The sequence below is a fragment of the Molossus molossus genome, unplaced genomic scaffold (genome assembly GCF_014108415.1).
Source record: "Molossus molossus isolate mMolMol1 unplaced genomic scaffold, mMolMol1.p scaffold_m16_p_14, whole genome shotgun sequence".
NCBI classification, from domain to species: Eukaryota; Metazoa; Chordata; class Mammalia; order Chiroptera; family Molossidae; genus Molossus; species Molossus molossus.
The window spans coordinates 37,860,998-37,875,372 of NW_023425349.1; the positions used below are offsets into that span (position 1 = coordinate 37,860,998).

The 14,375-nt window shown below is 39.5% G+C and overlaps 2 protein-coding genes and 1 long non-coding RNA gene across 4 annotated transcripts in view; 2 read left to right on the forward strand and 1 right to left on the reverse strand.

Annotated features, from left to right (window-relative positions):
- GOLM1 (golgi membrane protein 1) overlaps positions 1-3,348 on the forward strand; it is a 55,034-nt gene extending 51,686 nt beyond the window's left edge. Inside the window, exon 10 of the mRNA XM_036260659.1 lies at positions 2,026-3,348. Coding sequence (XP_036116552.1) covers positions 2,026-2,069 — 44 coding nt within the window. The 3' untranslated portion in view covers positions 2,070-3,348. The remainder of the gene's footprint in view (positions 1-2,025) is intronic.
- Positions 3,349-7,040: 3,692 nt separating this feature from the next.
- The window catches only part of NAA35 (N-alpha-acetyltransferase 35, NatC auxiliary subunit), a 77,299-nt gene continuing 69,964 nt past the window's right edge, over positions 7,041-14,375 (reverse strand). The window contains exons 18-23 of one of the 2 annotated variants that reach the window (XM_036260657.1): positions 14,093-14,229; positions 12,719-12,786; positions 11,723-11,863; positions 11,211-11,333; positions 8,209-8,289; positions 7,041-7,368 (exon numbers count right to left, since the gene is read on the reverse strand). In XM_036260657.1, the coding sequence (XP_036116550.1) occupies positions 7,309-7,368; positions 8,209-8,289; positions 11,211-11,333; positions 11,723-11,863; positions 12,719-12,786; positions 14,093-14,229 (610 nt within the window). In that variant the 3' untranslated portion in view covers positions 7,041-7,308. The remainder of the gene's footprint in view (positions 7,369-8,208; positions 8,290-11,210; positions 11,334-11,722; positions 11,864-12,718; positions 12,787-14,092; positions 14,230-14,375) is intronic. The other variant, XM_036260658.1, reaches the window with a different exon arrangement.
- LOC118629458 lies at positions 7,604-10,349 on the forward strand. Its single transcript, XR_004959483.1, has 4 exons — positions 7,604-7,713; positions 8,636-8,747; positions 8,870-8,966; positions 10,233-10,349. It is a non-coding gene; the product is annotated as an uncharacterized LOC118629458 (long non-coding RNA).

The window sequence follows — 14,375 nt, forward strand, 5'->3', positions numbered from 1 at the left end:
ATTACCTTTAAACCAAGGATATGAACCTTTGGGGTTTCAGCTTTATTTAGGGGTCCTCTTCTTGACTCCCCACCTCGAGTGGAGCCTGAGGCTTTAGGTGTTGTCCCCCTGCACCTCGGGGAACTGGAGGAGCCCAGTGCGTTCAGCTTCAGCAGTCTTGGGGAAGCTGCTTCGAGGTCACCCGCCTCAGGCGTCGCTGCTTCCACTCCTCTGGCCTCGCAGATTCCTTCTTCCAGTACAGGCAATGCGTTTTTCTTAATGTTTTAACATTTTTAAACTTCATTTTCAAATAATTTAGATTAAAATAATGAAAGGAATTTCCACATACCCTTCACCCAGGTTCCCCAAACGTGAACATCTTACGTGACCACAGTACAGTGATCAAAATGAAGACATTTATATTGATACAGTGGTGTTGTATCTGTAGACATTATTCAAATGTAGTGATTGTCCAGCATTGCCCGTCTGGTCTGGGAGCCAGTCCGGGACCGTGCACTACTTCCACGTCATGCTTTCAGTGTCCTGGAACCCAGAGCCATTTGTCTGCATCATTTAGGACATGGCTATTTTTGATGTGTTCTGGCTTAGAACATTTATTTGGTAGAAAGTCCCTCAATTTGGTTTAATTCAACAGTGTTCTTAAAATACACCTTTCATATTTTATCCAGCATGTAACTTCTACATTGGGCAGTTGTTGGGGGTTTCTAGAAATGAAAGTCCTAACTTGATTTTTAGATTATTTTCCTAGGCTCTTTATAACATTTTTAAAGTGCAGATTAACACATTATTGTCAGAATCTTAAGCAAATACAAGGTCTTTCCATCTTTCTGTTCTTTATCAACTTCACTCATTCGTGTAGTACTTCAGTTCTTGAATAGCATGTTTTCTGATGTGGTTACTGTTTTGTTTTTTGTTTGTTTTATTGCTTTTTAGAGAGAGAAGGGAGAGGAAGAGAGAGAAACATTGATGTGAGGGAGAAACATTCATTGGTCGGCCGCCTCCTGCATACCCCCTACTGGGGATCGAGCCTGCAACCCGGGCATGTGCCCTGCCTGGGAATCGAACCAGCGACCTCTTGGTCCCTGGGATGATGCTCAACCACGGAGCCACACCAGCTGAGCGTGGTTACTGTTACATCTCTTCATCATACCTTTAAATGAGCCTGGTGTCTTCCTGAATGCTCAGCTTTGCCGTGAAGGCTCGTGATCTTTCATCCCTCCACCCAGGCGTACTTCTAAGATTTGACCTTGTGTAAGGCTTTATAAAAAGTGAGGAGGTAGGCAAGGTAGGATGAATGCTCTGTCAGCTCCTTTAGGAAAGAATTCCAAATTGAAGAAATGTCATCAATATAATTTAAAGATTATGTCATTGAAATAGTTGAAGGCCCTGCTTGCTCTAGGGACAATAGAAGAAGCATTAGCTCCAACTTTATTAGAGAACTGAAAGTAGCCATTTAGGCAGTCATTTAATTTAATAACATCATTAACAATTCAGTGTGCAATAGTTGTAAATCAGATAATTGGTTATACACTTATTTGTGACGTGTCCTTTTATGTGGTCTGTGTCCAAGGATAGAGGAAGGATGGTGGAAGCCACAGGCAACTTCTGCTCTGTAGCGGAAGCGCTTTGGCACAGCGAGCTGGCCGCAGCTGCAGGGGCTCTCAGGAGGGGCGCTCCCTGTCGCAGGTGCGCCGACAGGGATTCACAGCACTTGAGGGGTGGGAGAGCATCAGGCATTTTCTGAGAGTACATTTTACACTACCCATTTTATACCCTGGGCATTATTTTACTATGGCAAACAGCATGGCATTTTCAGATGTTTTAGCTTTGGTTCATGGCACCTTGTTGGCCATACATGTGGTTTCATTGGCTCTCTTGTCCTTGGTAGGCGTGCAGGTCCCCATTACAGTGTTGCTGTGGGAGCTAGTCTTCTTATGACAGTTTCTAGATGCTTATGTCAAAGACCTTCCGGGGCTGCTTTCTCAAAATGTTTAATACTAGAATATTATGTTTTTCCCTTTTTAGTTCTTAATGCCGAAAATCAGAAAAGAGACGATAAATTTACTTGATCAGCGGGGGAAGAGGAATGACACAAACTGGAATCATATGCTTCGTGTCAGGACTGAACAGCGATCACTACAAAATTTCCCCAAGGGATTGAATACTGTGAAATGTACTAAGTAAAACATTCATCTAAAGATGATTATTGTGGAATTTTAGTATGTACTTTATGTAGGAAAATGAGATTGTGTTTTTGATGGTTTTGGGGGGTTACTCTTCAAGCATCTTTGTCAAAGATGTTAAAATGTGTTGGCTAATAGGTATTTCATGAGAAGATCAACACCAAAAACAGAACGCAAGTTCTCCAAGGGTAGCGACAGTGGCCCTTCTTATTCTGGAATCTGCCTTTGTTCAAAATCAAGCCCGTGGAAGAGTCCATCTTCGGATGCGGAGGAGAGGCCTGCGCACTCAGAGAACTCCTTTTTCTCGGTTCCTTCTGGAGTTCTCCTCTTCGCCAAATGCTGTGCTGAGGGAGGGTACCAGCCCGGCCCTCTGATCCCCCTGGTCGGCACTGGGTTATGGGTGTGCCCTCCTGTGCTCATTTCTGGTTCTGACACTCCGTGGCCTACAGCACTGTTAACACAAATACCACTAACAGCTGTGTAAACAAGTTTAAGTACCAAGGTATTTTGTGGAGATTTTTAAAAAGACTACTTATATAATAGCCCTTGTTTGTCATTAATGTTAAGTGGCTTGTAATGTGAAAATGTGATCTGTACTTACTTTGCTAGTATGTGTGGGCAAAGCAGAATCTTCTGTAAATCACCAAGAAAAGCTGTGAGTGGATTGGACTTCTGACAGTGGGCCAGAGCAGGGGGACCTGTGCCCGCGCGGAGCAGTGAGGGTGGCACAGCACTGCGGGCTGGGCTTGTTGTGGGCAAACTGCCTACTTCACTGGAAGGAAAAGAAGAGAAAGTTGATATTGAAGAGCTGATACTGTGTCACAAATTGGGCAGGTTTAGAAAGGCAACAGAAATGGCAAGTGTTTCATAGTTTTCAAATTTAGCTTGTAGTAAATGCCTATCAAAACTGATTTAAAAATCAAGTTAATGTTCATTTAAAAATGACTAATCATAATTTACATTGATAATAGCAGTAGTAAGTGGAGCTTGAGTTGGTCCTTAACACGTCAGTAAATAGGCTTTTGCCACCTGTGAATGACTGGCAGAGCCACACTAACGGCTCTCTGTGGGGCGCTCTGAAGGGCAGCCAGGTGAGGACCTTACTTAGATATATTTGGAGTTACAGGATTGAGACAGCCTCCTTGGATCAGAGGACACGGCCCAGAGGAGCCAGGGAGCAGAGCGCGGCCTCGCGCCTGCGTGGGCTCGCTGTGCCCCTGGCAGTCACTGAAGGCAGGACCTGCTGTGTGTTCAGGTTAAGCTCTCCAACGGAATGTTCTTCATGTATAGTATCCTTTTACCTCATCACTAAGATTAAACTTTCCCACCCAGAAAAGGCAACTGAAGAAGAGTATAAAAGTAGCTTTATAAGATTTTTATCTAAGTCCTTGTCCAACTTCCCTTAGTCTTAGGGTTGATTTCTCACTTGCTTTCTCAAATAATTAATAAAGCCTCTATTCATGTCAGGCTTAATCAGTGTGCAGAGTTGCTGAGAAATGAAATACTGTTAGTTCAGCTTTTAAAACTGCTTTGTTTTCCCTTTATCCCCTATTTGATCTCTAAAGCACCAGCCTTTTAATTGTTGAGATGGGATGTCAACATAAATAAAAAGTAACCCATGATGATTTCATCCTCATTCACAGGCGTCAAGCCATTTGTTCAGGTGTTTGTCCAGACAGTCATGCTTTATTGCCACTGGCTTCCTGTGGGATCACAGGCACTATCCCAAGGTAACGATGTAGAGGTATCATGGCTGTTTAAAGAACAAAACGAGAACCTGTGTAGTAAGCACCATGTAGATATCTAACTGCTGACTTAGGTCTTTTGGTATCATCCAAAGTTAAATCCGCAGCTGTGCCAATTTTTAATAGGCATTAACTCACTCCACACCATCCTCTCTCAAACTGTGTATGGACAGGAATGATGAATCATTTTCTCTTTTCTCCTGCAGATTCGAGAGATTTCCTAAGCAACCTTGGATTAGATTAGACTTCCTGAGTAATCTAACCATGGCACATACCTAATGTATGTACTTTTGTGTGATGAAACTTGAGAAATAAACCATTCCTTCTTAAGTCAGTATGTTGTCATTAAATAACTAGACTGATAACTAGGTATGATTGTTTTAATTGGTAATAGCTGGGTATCCAGTCATAGAACCTGGAATGGTGACGAGAATTATGAATCCATGCACGGTCCAGTGGATTCATGCTCCAGTGGTTCAGTCTTACTTCCTTTATGTTTTAGCCTAAAGGATTATTAATTATAAATAATGATAGTTTATAGGACACTGAACAATACTTGTCTTTGAAATGAATTTTTTTTAAAAAAAGATAAATTTAAAATAGAGGTTCCATTAACTGGGTTATACTAACTTTTTTCACATTATCTTAGACCCTGAAAATGTTCATTATTGTTAGAAAGTTGGAAGTTTATTTCATTTGTATTTAAATGTTTGTGCATTTGTATGCTATTTCTCAGCTCAGAGAGCAACACTTTTTAAAGTGTACTAAGCCACTGTTCCGTAAACACTGGTTTGTAAAATTCTGATAATGTATACACTGAAGGATTGATTACTCTAAGTAGGTATCTTCCCATGCACTCAAAAAACAAAACTGAAAAGCTTTTTGTTTTTGTTGGTGCCCATCTCTGGGAAAGTTGAATGACTTTCAATATTCTCACCTTTAAAAAAAAATATATATATATACACTTCAGATAATGAGTTTTACAAACCAAGCCCTAAACCAGTTGAGACAAATGGTTGTTTTTTATCCTTACTCCTTAGAATAGCGCTCTACCTTGTCCTGAGTTGAGTGACATAGAACGTAAGTTGCTAATATAACTTATACCCCTACAGAGATTCTAGTACTATGTTGGGTGCTTGGTAAATACTTGATTGTTAAGTCCAAATAAATTAATTGTGATTGATCAGAGATGTGGTCTTAGATAACCTACTTTTCCATATAACTGAAGTCTACCTTTAGAACCTTCGTAAACATTTATTATTATTATTTTTTTAATCCTCATCCAAGGACATTTTTCCATTTTTTGCTCAGATAAGAGTGGGAGGGAGAGAGAGGAAGAGAGAAACATCAACATGAAAGGGACACATTGAGTGGCTGCCTCTTGCACGACCCAGCCAGGGCCCAGGACAAACTGCAACCGAAGTACATGATCTTAGCGGAAACCGAACCTGGGTCTCTCTGGGCCACAGGCCGACGCTCTAACCGCTGAGCAAAACCGGCCAGGGCAGAACCTTCATAAACATTTAAATGAACAAATGCTTTCTGCATGAAAACCCTGTAGCTGTAAGAGGTAAGGCAGAGGCTTTGTGAAAGAGTTCCTGATGTCAGCCTGCTGCCTACTCACTTGTATCTGAGCTGTAGTGAATGACAGTAATGAACCTCCCAGGTGATATACCACATCTGTCCATATCCAGAACTCATCTGTTCACATTTAAATAGTCACCTAAATGTTTTAACTCACTCTCCAAAAAAGCTGCTACATTATCAGCATCTAACATCTATGTATCATTTAAAAGAGTAGTTCTGCAACCTCAACCAACAGCCTACAACTGCCAGGTTTTTTGTCCCCCGCCCCCCTGTAAAGGACAATCTTGTTGTTGTTTTTTTTGAGGTGCACTCATTCAAAAATTATTCTAGAACCCAACAAGTGACATATCTGTGACAAAAAATAAGGTACACCACCTTCCTTTAAGCTTGGCTTAATGTTTGAATTGTAGACGGAAAGTTCCATCTGTTATCTTTGCAGGATTTTAGAAATTCAGAGTTGCATAATAATGTTACATAATTTTTCAAAAGAAGATACATTCTCTTTTTAAATGGAAGAAATGGAAGGCATTATTAGCAGAGGACTACGGGGGGGGGGGGAACCTTATAATGCAAATGAATGCACAGAGGACTGGTTCAGTATCTCAGACACGTCATTTCATCTCTTCAAAATCAAAACTGTAAAACACCTTGAGCAGCTTGTAGGATGACAAAAATATTTAGTCATCTCAAGTTTTATTTTATGGCTCCTTATTGCAAAAGCAACCAGTGCTGGTTCCCTACTCCCCTTAAGATTTGGAGGTGTTTTGATGTAACAACTTGTGCTTGGACTGATTTGCAAATATCAGACAAATGAGCCAATTTCATCAGCTGCAAACTGTTCAAGGGCAAAGCACCAGACCCTAACTTGCTGCCTCCAAATTCCTCTGCACTTTCGGCCGTTCTGTGTGCCCACCACAAAGCATTTCTCCTACTAACAAAGCCTGCTGCCTAGCGGCCTTGTTTCTCTTGACCTTCTCTACTCAGTTTACTCCTGGATGGCTCAATGCGTCAGAATGTCTTTTACACATTAAAAAAATTCACATTCCATTAATTGAAGGAGCAGGTTCTGGAAAGATGTTCCCTTTCTCAAGTTTATACTACAGTTGGGATGGTAGAAACAACTATTTAAATTGCAACTAAAAGTGCTAAGGACTTTTAAGGGGCTTGGTCTAAACTTTAATCTTTTACAAGTACCAAAGTAACAGTTAAGGACATTTTAAAAAACATTCTTACAGTATATAGTTTATGATGTCATGACATAAAATCACAATCCCCATGTAATTTAGCCTCCCTAGGTAGCTTAGCGGTCCCTCCTCAAATCCCTTTCAAAAGTATTTTGCCAGAATCCCATCAGGTGTTTAATAAATCCCTTGATTTGCTTGAATTATTCAAATGTTTAAAGAGTAAACACCTTCAGTTCTTAACATATATCAACAAAGTGCTATTGTTTTTCATTTTCAGTAATACATTTTTGTCAAGAAATTTATTAACCTTTACAAAGACTATCTTAATCATTAATAAAAAATGATTTATGATTAAGTCTACAATAAAACCATATAACGTTCATCAGTGCATTCAACAAGACCACTTTCATCCATGGACATAATAAACCACTTTAAAACAGCAGTTTTCATTCACGTCATATAACGCTGTCAAATTAAAAGAATTCCTTATGATGGGTGGTTATCCAAGAAATCCATTTCACTTCATGTTACATGGTAAGACTGGTGGATGGATCCTCTAAGAGTAGAATCTGAAAGTAGATTTTACCCCTTTATGGTCACCTTTATGTCTCAAACAAGTTTCACAACAGGAAAATATTTGTGAGCAGAGAAATCAAATTCAGGAGGAACCTGTAAAGAAAATCAGAAAGTCAACGTATCTAACAGACATTCACACAGTAAACAACATAAAGATTGTTTTTAGAGTTTCTTGTATTTTTAGACAAGGCAGCACAAGAGAGATTTTAAAAAGCTGGTTAAATGACAAAAACATTAAGTTAGGAATTAACCTGGGTTTATGAAGGTCACTAGAAAAGAAGATGACATCAGTTTTCTATCTTTAGAGAAAAGTTAACAAAGGAAAAGGACTTAAATTACAGAAGTCATGGGTCTGCAAAGGTCTTAGTTCTGGAGTCTCTGACAGTGTGGAGTGATGAATGAGTCACTGGTAGCAGGGCCAGAGGAATAAACAAACAGGTACGTATACCGGGCAGATGCCACCAAAACTACCTCAGTGCTTGGCTTCCAACAAGATGCAGAACCTCTGTGTTGAATGTTTATATAATAAGCACTGATGATAAATATTACCTAGGAAGCTTATGAAATCTTCCATCTCCTGAACCATTATAAATACCTTAATGAAACATCCACTTTTCTAAAGGCAGATTGACTTTTTAAAGACCTTCCCCATAAAGTATTTCTACACATTTTTGTTTTTACCCCAAGTCTTTCAGTAATTTACACCGGGGAAGGGAGGGGAACAAAAGGACTCACTTTTGAAATTTTAAGTTAACAAAATCTATGTCTCAAGTCAAAATGGCAAGCTCTAGTTTACTTTCTGTTTCCTGCTGCTGAATCTCTTTTAGGATGATTTTTGAGTGCTTAATGTTTTTGGAATAATATTTATACATCTTACTGAAAAACGAAGTTTTACAATAACTTAGAACCATTTATTTTCCCCAGTGTACTTACCTTAGATTCCTTTTTGTGTCCTCCTGCCAATAACTTCATAACCACAAAGTTGGGTTTGGCAACCTTTAAAATTCTACTGACCTAAATAATGAGAAACAGTAAGCTATCAAAACATAAAATTCAGTCAAAACGTCTTTATTTTATAGATACTAGTAGGAACTTTGCACAATATGTGTTGATATTAAGTAAGGGCAATTTAAAAATGTATTTCTTTCAGTAACACAGAACCCTATTTTCATCACTTTTGAAAACTTGAAAGGGCTCCTGTAGTTTGCTCTCATGAAAACAGAAGAACAGTAGGCTGCAAAGGCAGCACCATGGAGTGGGGCATGGACTCCGGAGTTCGGCTGTCTGCGTGCAAATTCTAGCTTTGCCCCTTACTAGCTATGAAACCTCTAGCAAGTTCTCTAATCTCTCTGTTCCTCAGTTTCTTCACCTGTAGAAATGGGGATAATAATTTTACCTATCCCACAAGGATTTGTTGTGAAGATTAAATTAAGTTCATACATACACCAGGAACTGAGAACCAGGCCTGGCAGGTAATAAGTATCCTTTAAGTGTTAACTGTTAACTATTTCTGACTATCACTGTCTAAAATGAGGGGAGAATGTGCAACTTGAAGGAAAGAGTTCCTACTGTTGTCCTCTTGCTGACCTCTCAGGAAACACTTCACCGTAACCTCAAGAACCACTCCTCCTCGGCTCCAGATCACACATCCACCTGCCTGATGACAGCTCCACTGGGGGGGCATCCAATAGGTATGTCCAAAACAGCTCCTGGCCTTCCTAGCCTGCCTCCCCGCCTGCTCTGGCTCCACCTGCACCTTCCTCACATGACTCAATCCATCCAGGTGCTCAGGCCAAAAACCCTGGAGTCATCCTTGACTCTTTCACTCAACATTCAATCCACCAACCAACCCTGCTGGCTTGACCTTAAAATAACAGGAACACAATCACTCTGATCACCTCCACTGTCACCACTAAATCTCACTTGGGACACTGCTGTGGCCTATTAACTGGCTCTCCTGCTTCCACCGCTGGCCACACTGCTGTCTACTTTTAGCACAGTGGCCACAATGACCTTTCAGGATCATAGATCTGGTCGCTCTTCTGCTCAAAACCCGCTAACAGCTCGCCCCTTGTTTGCCCTACCCCAGCACAACTAGTCTTTGGCTGTTCTTCAGAGACTCCAGGCACAGTCCTGCCTCAACACCTTTACACTGCAGAGCCCACTGCCTAGAAGGCTCCCTCTCTAGAAGGCCACGTGACTTGCTTCTCCATCTCCCAGTATTTGCTCCAAGGCCACCTTATTAGAAAAATGTTGCATCCCCTCTACCTCCTATCTCCTGTTCCATTCCCAGCTTGATTTTTCTTCATAATACTTATGATCTTCTAATAAACTATTTTACTTTTACTTATTTATCTTTTCATTTATTCACTTATTTACTTACTGCCTGCAACCCCCCGCTCTCCCCAACCCCGAGGAGGGCTGGGATTTCTTTTTATCACTGCTGGAGGCTTAGGAGGTACTAAAGAAATATTTGTTGAATAAATGAAGTCCTCTAAAAGAAATATGCCATTTATTATAGGTACCATCCTCTAATTTTTATACTTCCTCCTTTAATTTTTATTACATAGTTGTATATGATAAAAAAAAAAGTCATCTCTCCATCTCTGTTCCCTAAGATACTCAGCTCTGTTCCCAAGAAGCACACACTGTTATTCTCATGTATCTTTCCAGAAATATGTTTTATAAGAAAACACTTGCCCCTTTTGATTGAAATGGCAGCACAGTACAGTTTACTACCTTACTTTTTATACTTATTGTATTCTAAAGAACGTTCATTACAGTACATAAAGGTCTCCCTTGTTCTTTTAAAATCTGTATAGTATTTCATGATATGATGTATCATAATTTAACAGTCTCCTGTTGAAGAATACTAAAGTTCCTTCATTTACTTGCTATTAGAAATACTGTTGTGATGAATACTCTAGTATATTCATCTCTACCCTTACTTCCCGCAGGTGCACATGTATCTCTAAGACCCTAAGAAGCAGAACTGCCTAAGCATTTGTGACTTCTGACACTGCTAACTACATTGAGGTTGTTCCAAGATATACTCCCCCCAAATGGTGTATGTGTTACAGGTAACTGTACAGAATAAATGCATTTCAATAAAATTAGGTATACAGCAAACTGTGAAAATAATGAAAGCCTGAAACAGTATTTGCAAGTTCTAAGCTCTGTAAAATGGTATCTTAAAATAAAATCATCAAAAACAATAGGCTTTATTTTATATGGTCAAGTGGATAAGGTGGCTTTTACTTCCTGTGATAACTGATCAGATCATTTTTCAGATTTAAGATTTATATAACTACATTTGAATACAGTAAACTAGAGATGAAAATAAAATATTTTAGCCCTGGCCAATTTGGCTCAGCGGTTAAAGCGTCGGCCTGCGGTCCGGAGAGACCCGGGTTCGGTTCCCGCTAAGGGCACGTACTTCGGTTGCAGTTTGTCCCCGGCCCTGGTTGGTCGTGCGGGTGGCAGCCACTCGATGTGTCCCTTTCACATCGATGTTTCTCTCTCTCTCTCTCCCTTCCTCTCTCTCCCTCCCACTCCATCTGTACAAAAAATGGAAAAATATCCTCGGGTGAGGATAAAAAAATAAATAAATAAAATAAAATAAAATATTTTAAACATTAACATTTCTAAGCTGTGGGTCAATCTGGCTGGATCTTATTTTTGTTCTTCTTCACGGTTATAAGTCTTAATTTCTCCTTGAATTGATTTCTAAGTTTATCCACAGGAGATAATTTACATCACTTCTCTCATCAAATAATTTCAAGTCTGACAAGGTTAGGTTAGTAAAGCCATTTGAAATCCTTGGCAGAACGTGACAAGCTTCATTTATTAATACCATAGAGTTCCCTGTTCTCCAGTGGTGAGAGAGGTCCTTCCACCAGCCTGTCCCTCTAAGACTGCTGTGACTGCAGCCTTACCTCGAGGTCTGGGTTTGGGATGTTCTCCAGGATCATCTTGGCCTGCTGGAAGTGCTTACTAGCCGCCACGTACAGTTCTGGAGACTGGGGAGGAGGGCTGTATTTACTGAGGTCAGACATTTCCTAAGGGGAGAATACTATTGTTCAAAACATGTTTAATATGAACAACTTTAAAACACCTTTTTAAATTAAAGAATTCTACACTGACTATCCATTCCTATGTAGACAGTGAAGCAAATACTCAGCATATCTTTATTTTTTACTACATAATATTAAATTCTCAACCTTTGTATACTACCTCATATTATTCTCATACTTAAATAACTATTAACATGAGTACAGTCCCAAAAAACCCAAATAATTTTTACACTAAAATTGCTATTTTCTCACCTTGTCCCATTGGGCCAAAAACTGTGTGATCTGACTGTCTATGTTAACACCATGGCTAGGTACAAACATCTCTATGAAGACCTAAGACTCAGTGTTTCAGTGACTTGAATGAGCAGGTTCACCTTGAACTGCAGATAGTGCACGGGGGGTGGAGTCATGACACTGTTGAATGGGGCGAATCTGTGCTCATACCGAACCTGCTCGCTGTCAAGCTCAAACTTGGGTTTTCGTACTTTGCCATCCATGTCAAATGCCACCATGGTCTAAAGGGGAAAAAAAAGACATCAATACGAAAAAGTGGACATCCTCATTAATTCAGAACAGACAAGAACAGCTATTTACAGATAGCTAAAACAACTTAAGGCTCAGAAATCAGAAACAGAAGAAAAAAAAACTGGCTTTAGTGTTCATTTTTATGTCATGTGCCATCTTTTATATGAAGAGTTTTCAAGACCTATTTTTCACAGTGAAATTATACCACACATTATTTTTCTATGTTTCATGCTTACAATAGCTTTGAAACCTTCAAGTAAAAGTCTCTGAAGAAATAAGTAGTATATAAATTTTTATAAGAAAACCACAGATCCTGTTTTTCAAACAGGAGTCCATGTTCTATGTATTTTAATGTAAGTTGCTTCAAACTTCTTGTTATTGCCAAGCCCAAGTTAAGACTCAGCACGCACTCTACCTCCTTGACAATGCCTGCTTTGTGGAAGCCATTCGCTGGGGGGCCCACCCCTTTCCTAACACACTCCTAAAAAATCCAAACCATATCTATTCCAAGAAACCTTTATTGATCATCAATCAGAAGTAAACTCTTCCTTCTCTGATTACCTATGTCACACACATCACCTGGCCTGTCATTAATTAGGCACTTGAGACAAGGATCACATCTGATTAGACTAGGCATTCTGCAGTGCACCCAGTCCAAGGTATCTGTACACAACATGGACTCAAATACTTGGTAAGAAATTCAATGAAAACAACTAGACTTCGGACAAAAAGTATAACAAAGGTGAAAATAGAACCCAGAAAAAAATGATGTAGTAAGTCCATTTTAATTAAATTAATAGCAATGTAGTTAAAAAGCAAAAAGAACTTTATTTTCAACAACTTACCTTAAACATGCCAGCACACATGTTCTGGTAGGCCTGGCTCATTGTGATTTCTCGGCTCAAAGGGCGAACTGTAATTAGAAAGAAAAATCATCTATACTCTCACCCCTTCTCTTGCATTACTGCAGGAGAAAACCTAACTTTTATTTATGTATTTATTTTTTTGGTATGTGCCCCTAGCGGGAACTGAACCCGGGTCTCTCTGGTCCACAGGCTGACGCTCCAACTGCTGAGCCAAATCGACCAGGGTGAAAACCTAACTTTTAAAAACCCCCACCTTGCCCTGGCCAGTTTGGCTTAGCAGTTGAGCATTGGCCTACGGACCAGAGAGTCCCGGGTTCGGTTCCTGCTAGGGGCATGTACCACAAAAATAAATAAACAAACCAAAAAACCCCACCTTAAAAAAGAACAACAATAACAAAACAAATAAAAACCTCCACCTTGTTTACTAAATTAAAATTTTGAACACTTTGTTCCTTCAGGCTACATTTTATTTTAAGGCTAAACAAAAATCATGTTCCCCAAATGGCTAACACCATAAAATTCTAGTATGAAGTAATTTTAACTTCTGAGTTCATCATAATAGACAATGTTTTTTTTTTCTATATGCAATTTCGTATGTTTAATCCCAAATGGCTGTGATAGATGCTGTTTCTTTTTTAAAATTTTTATTTTTCAATTACAGGTTGCATTCAAATTATTTTGTATTAGTTTCAGGCGTACAGCATGGTGGTTAAACAATCATACACTTCACAGAGTTCTCCCCTTATTTCCAGCACCCACCTGGCACCATACCTAATTCAGAGACAACTTCTTAAATAGGAAACCCATGAAAGATCATTTAATAGCCCACCTAAACTGTTGAAATCCTAAGGAAATACAAAGTAATATTTTGTAACGATTGTAGCAATATCTATACCCCTCCATAAGTGACCAATAGGGCAGTCCCTTTGAAACATGTCCTCTCCTTATGGTCTTGGGAGGAGTGCCAAGGCGCTATGTAGGCTCCTTCTGTGCTGACTCGAACAGCTCAGCTCCAGATCTACTTCCCCTCTGATCTTTTGTCAGCCTCTGTCAAAAGATCAGAGGTCTGCTGTCTTGTTCCCGAACCTACCTTGCTTGCATACTATGGGTGCTACTTCTTGTCCTAAGCTCCTCTGACACATGGAATCACAAAGAAAGGAACCAAAAAGGCTGTATCACTAATACTGGGACTCAGTTTCTACCTTATATTTTCTGAAGAGAAGATGAAAATTAAAGTATTATGACTAATTCACCCATTACAAGGGACAAGTAGCATGCCATCTATTTATTTAGAGAAATTAAAGTGTCTACACTGGTATTTATACATTTCAATTTTAAAACAATCCACAGCACCTTTCTTCTTTTTCTTTGTCTTTTTACTGCTACGGCCCTTCTGCTGCTCTTCCATTATCCTTTCCTCTGCCATTTGAGAGCCATCGGCACGACTCAGTGTCGACATCAACCATGCATAAAGGAATTCAGAGAGATACCTTACAAAATAAAAAGCATCAGTTAACAGTAGATGTCTAAATGAGACAACTTTATCAACACATGTATTGGTACTAATAAAGATATTTTTCATAATGCTATAACGTTTCTAAAAAATAGATTATCCAATTAGGTAACTGATAAATTG